At 47.3% G+C, this 10,452-nt stretch overlaps 1 protein-coding gene and 1 long non-coding RNA gene across 3 annotated transcripts; one reads left to right on the plus strand and one right to left on the minus strand.

The window, feature by feature from the left end:
* Positions 1–221: 221 nt before the first annotated feature.
* On the minus strand, positions 222–2,270 carry LOC101760034. Of its 2 annotated transcripts, XM_004970828.3 has the most exons (8): positions 2,110–2,270; positions 1,919–1,986; positions 1,766–1,839; positions 1,546–1,643; positions 1,333–1,441; positions 1,143–1,156; positions 646–747; positions 222–554 (listed from the first exon to the last, which is right to left on the minus strand). In XM_004970828.3, exons 1-8 carry the CDS (start codon positions 2,170–2,172, stop codon positions 393–395), a joined length of 690 nt encoding a protein of 229 aa, XP_004970885.1. In that variant the 5' UTR covers positions 2,173–2,270; the 3' UTR covers positions 222–392. The 2 variants fall into 2 exon arrangements, with proteins under 2 accessions (XP_004970885.1, XP_022682078.1); XM_022826343.1 differs by lacking the exon at positions 1,919–1,986 and having other exon boundaries at positions 1,766–1,867; positions 1,987–2,264.
* A 5,424-nt stretch (positions 2,271–7,694) lies between these two features.
* Positions 7,695–10,123, plus strand: LOC101760723. The gene is made up of 5 exons (XR_001164052.2): positions 7,695–7,867; positions 8,067–8,149; positions 8,226–8,513; positions 8,625–8,860; positions 9,379–10,123. It is a non-coding gene; the product is annotated as an uncharacterized LOC101760723 (long non-coding RNA).
* Positions 10,124–10,452: the final 329 nt, after the last annotated feature.

Here is a 10,452-nt window from a genome sequence, read left to right on the forward strand (position 1 = left end):
AGGTCACTGGCGATGTGGGGGAGTGTGAACCTTGGGAGCTGGGGGCACCCCGAATGATTGATCGGGTAGTTGGAAGCCAAGGTGTCAACGGATGATACTCCAGACAAAGTGGATAAGATTTCGTTATAGTGTGCAGCAAGCTGGAGCTGCAGTGTCTCATTGTTGGCATGGGCCTCCCCATGCACATTTTCTTCAGTTCTAATGATATCTGCAACAGGCTCTGAAGCAGATGTGCTCTGTGTATTCATGTTCAGTGCGGCTATTCATATCTTCAGAAATGTTCCAGTTGCAACTTGCAAAATCAAAACAGTTGCAACGACTTTCCAATCAGTCCATTCATAAGAGAGAGCACATGAGCGTGATAAATGTATGCAGGGGATAGCCTGTTCTTTCTACTCTGAGGAGTCAGATTGCTCCTCTGAATCCTCATCAGAATCAGATTTCTCAAGCTGCAGGATAACATTGAACCCGAACGCCGAACCAGGAGTGAACGCCGACTCCATCTCGCTTTCGGTCTGGGTCGTCTTGATCTCTGGGTTCACCTTGATGTTTTCCTGAATCAGTAGCAAATCAGTGTCATACCCACCAGGCTACTAAATATACACAGGATAAATTTTGCTAAGTGTTATCTGGATTGGCTTTCACCTTCTTGACAAATTCTTCGATGGTGATGCTCAGTATCTCCTGAAGGACGAACTTGGTGACCCGACTTTTGCCAAGCATCTGCAGGAGGATGCTGCTGGGTATCTGAAGAACAGCAACATCATTAGCTGTGTTCGGTGGTTGCTGAAGGACAAGAGACAACAAGATTCTGCAGTGCAAGCTTGGGATTGCACTTTTGTCAGGCCGTATCAGTAGTTGATCTCAATTAGTAGCCGACACTAGCTGTTGAAATCTAGTTGCCAACAGCTGCGTGTACTCGTGTTTGATTGAGAAGTTGATTGAAACATTAGTATGTGCTTTTGTTTCAGGAAAATAGGACGGCACATCTTAAAGAACATGTCATGCTTTGAAGATTGATACAACGGTCTTGAATGGTTTTGCACTGGGGGACTTCAAGTGAATGCATGCGTGAGACAAAAGGGAAACCGTACAATTAAAAGGGTCAGGTACAGGAAAAACTGAGGTTTGCAGGCACTTACATTTGACGTTTTCCCTTCAAATGGCCAACGAATATCCATGTAGAGGAAGCAACAAAATGTTAGAAGTTTGAATTACTTGGTGAAAGCAAATGTAAAGAGATTCTTGTAAGAAAACACGAGCCCAAATGTAAAGCAAGAATGTCAATAATACGAAGGGGAGAGATTATGAGGCACTAATCAGGATCAGTACCTCCCTTGGACTTTCTGAAACCAGGAACCGGCGGTGCATCACGAGACAAGATCGTCAGGGCTTCATCAAACACCTTTTGTGTTGCCTTCCCAGGCAACTGCACTCGTACCTTCATAGAAATAAAGGATTGGCATGGCCGGATCAGATTGAAAGATTCAGTTGCAGATATGAGGAATGGACGGCTACATGCCTGAACCGAGTTGGCGAGCTCACATTGATCTTATCACCGTCACGGGACGCAACAGACGTCTTGACGTTCTCCAGCGACAGGTCGCTCTTCCTGTCGGCTTCAGTGATCGACGAGTCCCGACCTACATGCATTTCTTGAAGACGTTAGCAATGTCTGAAATTCTAAACATTAAGTCTCTGAACATTGTGGATCGATAGGATAGGACCGATATGCTTCTGCATTGTACGCAGTTGCAGAACTCACCTGATCCAACTGCAGACACCGGCTGGAATGTGTGCCTCAAACTTGTTCCTACACCGGAACCGGAACGAAGGAACCTGTGAAAGCAAGCCTGAACACTGAAGACTGAAACTCCGAAAGTGACAAGCCACAAAGGAAAAAAAAAGTTCAGTTTACCCCTGCGCAGGTATCCGGCACTTGGAGGCGCCGCATATTCTGATGTGCGCACGAACTTGATCAATTACCTGAGGGTTGAGAATGCCGAGATGAGTGCCCGCGGCCAAGGGCTAGTGCAATTGTTTGTTGGAAGTAATCTACAGGGCAACTGATGAACTGAACCTTCACGAGGGAGAGTAGGAGAATGGGACCTGAAAGTAGCTGCGGCATCTTGGCCTTGACTGAAACTTGGGGAGGGTTGCGGCCGAGGCCATGGAGGTGACTCCTGCAGTCCCGCCGCCCGTCCAGTTTCAGCCGGCCGGAGTTGGGGAGGCTGCGGAGCTTAGGAAGACGACGGAGAAATTGGAGCCATAAAACGCCATCCAAAATTATCTGCAACTGCAACGAGAGTTGTGTGCTGATTTTGGGCTGGGCCGCGTTTCCTGCTTAAATAGGGCACAAGTTTTGCTGGGCTAGATTCCAGAGTCCAACGTTGGATGGGCCCGATTCCAGTTTCTCCTCACTCTCGGACTGAAGGCCGCGTGCCCTCTCCAGTTTCCAACCAGCCCGGTTCTTATGTTCCATCTTTCGCACAGTTTTTTTTTGTGAGAAAGGACACTTTGTTAGGCAACTCTCTGCGTTCCCTCGTACAACAAACGTATTTCAAACACGTGTAGCAGCAAGCTAATTCAACGGTTGCAGCAACTCAAAATACGATTCGTATTGGCACAACTTTATATACACTTAAATATGCACACAATTTAACTAATTGTCGACCAAAACTTATAAGTCTGACTTTCTCAAATTCTATTACATTCTACACGAAGTAATAGAGAGATATAGCAGTCAGTTAGTTTGTACTCCTTCCGTTCCAAAATACTATTTGTTTTGATTGATTATTTTAAGTACATAGTTTTTGCTATAATTCATGATGATGCAACAGATAACTCCGAATGCCTGCAAAAGGGCCAAAAGTTAAAAAGCAATTTCAATAACATTAGCTTCCTCATATTAGAAATCAATTTGGAATTAGGTGAGGCCTGCAAATTACCCTCGTGAAGGGTTTCCAGGCCGGGCTAATGGTCCCGCTGCTGGGTGGTGGATCGTAGTAGACTAGTAATCGTCGTCTGCCGACGAGTATAGTACCCGGCATTGTCGTCGCACATCATCATGCTCAGGATCATCGCATCACCCATGGCCGTACAAAACGGTCGAGTAACAAGGGTCGATTGGCACTCGGCAACGCCCCACGTTGCAGCCGGTAAACATTACTATTCGTATTTCATCTTTTTAATATAATGATGATACGTAGCTTTCCTGCGTATTCAAGAAAAATATAATCCCATTTTAGGTAAGGTAGAACCGTATCGGACTTGTTCCCCGACCGAAAACAAACATATTGTAAAAACAACGGGATCTGAATGTCTGAAACTGACAATGTAATATAATCCAGAGCCACACAATGTAGATTTGATGGCACGATGTAGTTAAGCGGCTAAAAGATTGGCACGGCGGAGGAGGTAGTCAAGCGCGTCTGTGCGACTGTGCGTGCGTGAGGCAACAACGAGTTGTCCAGTTGGACGCCGTGCTCTCTTTACGCCATCAAAGAATCACAAACCTAATTTCTTGTAACATTTTCATCGGGACATTTTGCACATATACGGAACGTCCTGAACAATTCTTGCCATAAAGCAAATTCGAGAGACTCGCAACAATATCAATCGAAAGCTGACATAAAGAGAAAATCAGGCTGGCTTGGATTCCATGGCCTTTTTATGAGTTCAGGTATGCCTAGTGTACACCGACTTGGACTAGCTCAAGCTCAACAAGTCAAGCAGTCTCGTTCCGGAAAAGGAGGATGCGATTCGTGTCCGTCCTAAATTGCAAGCATATTGAGTCCGGATTTAATTCAAGAATATGAGTCTAAAATGATCATAGCCGTATTGATGTAAATCTCTTTGAAACGTGCCACGTTTCCTTTTTCTTTCACCGGTGTCCCCAGACGCGCGTCGATCGCCTCCGCAGACCAGAGATTTTGCCCTAGCCTGCTCTAGGTTTCACCGTCGATCTGTGCACCTGCTAGATCGATCACAGGCTCCATGGCGTTCCCCATCCCCTTGATGCACAGCAACCGCAGCCGATGGCAGCGAGCGTCGGCCGAGGACCTCGCCTGCCGCAAGATGGAGGAAGGAGCGCACGCCGTCGGCCTTCTTCCCCCCACGAGCGACGCCACCGGGAACTTCGTGAGCATCGCCTTCAGCGTACGCGGATCCATGGAGTTTTTTTACCCGTCACCTCCCATACCATGGACATCCAAAGTCCACATGATCAGTAGATCTAGATGTTCTTCTCCTTGTGCTCACTCACGTACATCTTTATTTTGCTCCTGCAGTATTTTACAACCGTCGTGGGTATCGCGATGCTGGCTTATCTTTGTGTCTTGCGGTTCGTGTACCACGACCCTGAAGTGCAAGATCCCATCCCAATGTTAATTCTTGCTGCTTTAGCTCTTCTTGTGATAGGAATTGGATACCTCCAGTCGAAATGTTTTGAGGACTGAGAAAAAATGTAGACCATATCATCAGTAAGCACAAGCTGGATACATGATGATTAACTAATTCTGCTCTGTCCCTTGCTCGATCGATCCCTTCAGTCTCGAGGCCGTGTGGCGCTTGCGCAGTGTTAACTTATGTCACCGCCGGGACATCAGTTCCCTTCTTCGTGCCTCCCCTTTTTTGTTTATTTCCCGTTCTTTTCCGTGCCCGCGTTACGCTTGAAACGGGTTAGTTTCATAGTCCTAAACGCGTACGACACGACAAACCTGAGCTTTTTTTCATAGTCGGACACGACACGACATGAGTAATTTAGGGGCAAGTACATTGGTGTCGTCTAATAGGTGGTCTCATGCATTGACACGTAATCTTGAGATGATTTAACAGGCAACCTGTACAATGGGTTGTCCTATAAGTTGTCTGGTAGTGGTATATAATTCCTTAATTTGTGTATAAGAAAAATAAAATATTATGAGTTGCATGGCAACAATAACTCGTACAATGGTTGTTAAGTTGTCTCGTAGTCCTACAATTTAGCTCATGAGGTGGTTGTTTCACGAAGCAACGACCTCGCTCTCTCTCCTCCACATCATCAAAAATCCTACGTGGCACTGCATGAGACGACTTATGAGACCGCTGACGTGTAGCAATGTACTTGACCTTATGCTGGATAGGAGTATACACTCTTAAACACGGCCGGTGTTCTTCCGAACTCCGGTGTCCCGCCTCGTCTTCTCCGTAGAGATCTTGCCCTCACCAACCTTAGGTTTCACCGTGGATCCGTGCACCGGGTCACAGGCTCAATGTCGTGCTCGTCCGCCGGCGGCATCCTCCTGATCCTCCAAATCGCCAGACGGTCGCAGTAGCGACATGGCAACCCTCACCAGCCACCAGCGTCGGTGGCCGGAGACCTCGCCTATCGCAAGATGGAGGAAGGAGCGTGCGATCCTCCACCTGCCAAGGAAACACGCAGCGACTTCCCGTACATCGCATTCGCGGTTCAAAAACTAGCTAGAGACCCTTTCCCTCTACCGTACGCCCCTCCCATGCATCAGCAACTCCAAAAGCTCCTTTAAAATTACTCCAAAATCTTATTTATGGAAAAAATAAAAAATATTTACCTCCAACAGCTCCCCCATCCTTCCCGCAAAAATACACGGACGCGAAAAATATCTCCGTCATCCCACATATATCCGCGAGTCCGGTCCTTCCCAAATCGCCCCCAAACTGCTCCTTCCCGCGTGTTGATCCGTTCCCACGCTAGGCCCTCGCGGATGTCCGGCTGCATGCAGTTCACGCCCTCCATCGCTAACCCGTAGATCTTGCGCCACGCTCGAAGCCCGTCGAGTTGAAGTAGGTGCGGAATCGAGCGCGGCAACTAGCCTAAATCCAAGAAATAGTGATCGCATCACGATCATGGGCTCACCATAGCTCAGTTTGTGTAGTTGGAGAAGAGGGGATTGGGAGGATGGGGTTTGATGGTGAGGGGCGGCTGGCGGCAATGGCAGCCGTTGGAGCTTCAATCCCCAGCGCCTGGGACCATGGCGCAAGGCAGGAAGAGGTGGAGGAGGTAGCCGGGCAGGTGAGCCAGGTGTGGGCGGCGGCGATTTGAAATTGGTAGAGTAGGGGCGGCGGATTTGGCCGGCGGGTAGAGCGCTGCTCGCTCGTTTGTTTATGGTAGACGAAGAAGAAAGGAGAGCGAGAGAGGAAGAAAGCATAGAGGTGGCTTGGAGGGGAGAGGAGGGATGGGGCCAGCCGACTTGGCGAGGATAAGGTCGGGTGAGGAGGACCGGAGCAGGTTGTTGGTACTGGGGTCGTGCGCTCGCGTGACCGGCTGACTTGGTGGCAGCACCTTGACAGGCGCGTTCGGTCGCGGCATGGGCCGTGGTACGGCAAGGGATGCGCATGGCACGGTGATAGCACGGCAAGGCAGGCAGGGAGAGCGGTCCACGTGCTGACGTGGTCATTTTTGAAGTATTGAGGAATTTATTATTGGGATCTACTCTAGAATGATATGATTTTAGGAGAAAATATTTTTAGCAGAATCTAATAGATAGATTTATTGGAATTGTTCGAGCCCAGGTGAACCTTCCTCCATCTTGCGGTAGGCGAGGTCCCCGGCCGACGCTCGCTGCCAACGTCTGGGGTTGCTGAGCATCACGGCAGTGCCGACGGGGAACGCCATGGAGCCTGAGATCGATCTAGCAAGCGCATAGATCGACGGTGAAACCTAGAGCAGGCGAGGGCAAAATCTCTGGTCTGCGGAGACGACACGCGTCTGGGGACACCAGAAGCGTGATGGCGAGGGGGACAGGCCCGACTAGTTCGGAAGAAAGTCGTGTTAAGTTAAAAGTATTGCGGGACATATTGAATATTCGGAAGCTAATTAGAAGGACTAAATATTTAATTATAAAACTACTTACACATATGGAAGCTAATTCACGAGACGAATCTATTAAACTTAATTAATCCATAATTAGCACATATTTACTAATTCACGAGACGAATCTATTAAGCTTAATTAATCCATAATTAGCACATATTTACTGTAGCATCACATTGTCAAATCATAAATTAATTAGACTTAATAGATTCGTCTCGCAAATTAGTCTCCATCTGTGCAATTAGTTTTATAGTTAGCCTATATTTAATACTCCTAATTAGTATCTAAACATTCGATGTCACAAGAATCTTCTAGGATGTGCTAAAAAAACAAACAACCCCACGTCGATCTACCGCTATAAAAAAAAAATTGAGGTCTGTGTCGTGTCCGGTTACCGCTATGAAAAAAAGTTGAGCAGGTCTTACATTATATTACACTAATCAATGATGCATGTTCCACGGGCGGTGGTGAACTGGTGATGAGACGCACTCCATCCTCCTCGCCGTCAGCGCGCGGTGGCCGGAGCCCGTGTGATCGCGCCCGCGGACAGATCAAACACACACGGATCTGTACGGAAGGATATGTTCCGTGAGTCTTTCAGTCCGCCGCCGGCTTCCTCTTCTCCGCCGCCATCTCCCTCCCTTCCCCTCTCGCGAAGTGAAGCGGATGCCACGAGATCTGCCCGCCTGTGGCGGGAATGGGCGCCGTGACGGCGCCTGGTCCTTGGGGCGCGACCGTGACGCGCGAGTGGGGGTCTTTCTCTCGGTCGGCAGGCTGACCCACCAGAGAGGGGTTGCGCATGCCCTTGGGGGAGTGGGGCGCGGACACCTGCCGGCGTCGTGTGACCGCGGCGGGCCGGGGCCCGGGGGGCGTCGCTGCTTGGTGCAGCTGCGACTGGGAGCGGCCGGGGCGCGTGAGGGGACCCGTCTTTGCCCGCGCGGTCGGCCGTTGGCCATGGCCAACCCCAGTTGACGGGCACGGATCCACCTCCACGACGCCGAGGTCACCGCGCTCCCCCCGCCGCCACCCTTCTTGGTACACCCCCCCCCCCCACCCCCCACCCCCCACCCCCCAATTTCTCATTGGTCTCCATGTCTCAGAAATTAATTAGAGGCTAACATTTTCTGTGGTAATTTTACCCTTTTTTTTCTCTTTGTAACGTTGGTGATCTTCTTGGATTCTGAAAAAGATCTAATTGATTTAGTTTTTTTTGTAACTCATATATTCTCTTCAGGTGAAGCAACGGCAAGCAGCAAAGGTTCCACCCATAAGCCACAGTTCATCAGAGTGCTTCCAAAAGATTTCATGGAAAAGATGGTGCGCATATCGTTGTTGACTTTGCTTTCACTTGTTGTAATGACCTGACTTCTCTTCTGTCTATGTGTTCTTGCAGCTGATACCTGCTAAGTTTGTGCAATAGCATATCCCCATGGAGCTACTTGATAATCGTACGGCCATCGTTTTTGGCCCCTCTGGCAAAGGTTACAGCATTAAACTTGAAATGGGTTGGACGGGCGTGTTCTTTGCAGTTGGTTGGTCACAGTTTCTCAAGTTTCATGACATTACTGAAGCTAATGCTCTGTTGCTACGGTATGAGGGAAACATGGTGTTTACACTCAAAGCGTATGGGCCAAATGGATACCAGAGAGAGTTCAACCAAAGGAAAACAGAGGTCGACAAAGTGAGCAAAATATAACTATGTCTATGGTTTTCTTTTTAAGCTGTTAGCAATGGATGTGAATGAGTTAAATTAAATACTGAAGTGCATGCATGTCTCTTTTGTCTTATCAAGTACCAACATTGCCAGATATTGAAGAGCAGCAGGAAGCACCATCTGCTTCCATTCAGAAGCAGCAAGAAGCACCATCTGCTTCCATTCAGAAGCAGTATAACAACAATTTGCCAAGCAGTAATGGAGAAAAGGAACAACAAAGCCTCACAGCATCTTGGAACCAGACATCATTCAAGATCGCGCCACCATCATCGATAGAGAAGCAGATTGATGCCAACACACTTAAAAATCATATTGTAAGTGCAAGCATTTCCCTGTTAAATAGATTAAATTGTATGCTAAAAAACAATATGAGCTGAACAGCTGCTATCATATGGCATCTGGGACAGGAAGAAACATAGATATTGGCTTTGAATTCCTCACAGAGAAACATGTTCATATGATCAAATGATGCTCTAATGATGCTCTAACTACTAATGCTATATGCACACGCTAACAGGAAGAAACAAATCAAAAGATTTTAGTTCCTCATTGAGAAAGAGACTGACATGCTCTTAGTAGCTGTAACTTCTAAGAATATATGCACATGTAACAGAGTGACAGGAAGAAACAAATCAATATATTAAGTTCAGAACTAGGTAATAATAATATTGTATGACATTTTTATATGCCATTTGTCATGTATATGCACTTGAGTGATTGTTATCAACCCAAAAGAAACGGAACTTAGATCAAGCAGTCGGTATTCGCCCACTGTGATATATAGTGAACTGTCGACTGCTTACTGGAACCAATGTGATTGCAATTATTGCAGGTTTTGCCAGAAGCATTCTGTGATGGTATTGGGTTGCGGGAACGCTGTGCGATTACACTCAAGACCTTAAGGAATGGTAGTGAATCTTGGCAGGTACATAGTCTCCCATGCAAGAATAACAGCTACCAGCTCAAGAAGGGTTCGTTGCTTAGTCCTGCTCTCTCCATTTTTTTTCTGCCAGGGAAAAATGATTCATTAAATTTTAACTAGGTAAAACATCACCATCTGTGCGTACAACGTGCTGCATACAAGATTAACTTCATGCTTACCAAGAGTAGTAAGGTACATTGCACATTAGAGTGTGAAAGGAACAAAGGATACGGGGCAGTCATTCTCTATGCTTCAGAATCCTAAAGTTCATGAAGGGGAGGAACCCAAAGTACCAAAACGACCATCACATGGCCAGTACCAAAACGACCATCACATGGCCAATACCAAAACGACCATCACAGGACCATGCATCTCACCACAAGCATTCAAGTCAAATTTAATCATTCTGAAGCTACAAAGAGTATTCGCCTAGCATGCTGCATTTCAATGCTCCTGATTCCGACCTCTTACAATCTGTTCTCTCATGAAAATCTACTGGTTCAGGTTCGCTCGACGCTGAACCTGCAATGCGAATTATCTAATCATGCTGATGATACAATTATGAATAGGTCGGATACAAATATGTGCATGTGTAACTGAAGGGTTTAAGAGGCACACCATCATGAAAGAAAAACGAAGTGGATCAGGGAGGCAAGTACTAGCCTAAAACTGAGGCCGAGTTTGTGATCAATGTCTATAGTTAGGTAAGCGAAGATAATAATGAATCCATTCACCGCTGCAAGAAGGATCGTTACTAATGACCAATACCAAGACGTACTGATGGACTGGAACACATGGCCAACAAGTATGAATTGCACCTAACATCCCAAAGTGGTCGAGGATCTGCACGCACTGACGCTCTCAAAGAGAGACTGCGAAGGCGCTGCAGGTCATGCCGGCGGATTGCAGGATCCACCATAAGCACAGACCAGCGTGCTTAGTCCTGCTTTGTCCATTTTTTTTTCTGCCAGAGGAAAGATGATC

The sequence above is a fragment of the Setaria italica genome, chromosome V (genome assembly GCF_000263155.2).
Source record: "Setaria italica strain Yugu1 chromosome V, Setaria_italica_v2.0, whole genome shotgun sequence".
Lineage (NCBI taxonomy): Eukaryota > Viridiplantae > Streptophyta > Magnoliopsida > Poales > Poaceae > Setaria > Setaria italica.

Bases quoted from the DNA above. Each gene is read 5' to 3' on its own strand.
- LOC101760034 (XM_022826343.1), bottom strand. From the start codon at position 2,128: ATGCCGCAGCTACTTTCAGGTCCCATTCTCCTACTCTCCCTCGTGAAG. The intron at 1,644-1,765 runs GTGAGTTCTGCA...AAATGCATGTAG, and splicing joins GGTGTCTGCAGTTGGATCAG to GTCGGGACTCGTCGATCACT. The intron at 1,442-1,545 runs GTGAGCTCGCCA...ATTTCTATGAAG, and splicing joins GTGACGGTGATAAGATCAAT to GTACGAGTGCAGTTGCCTGG.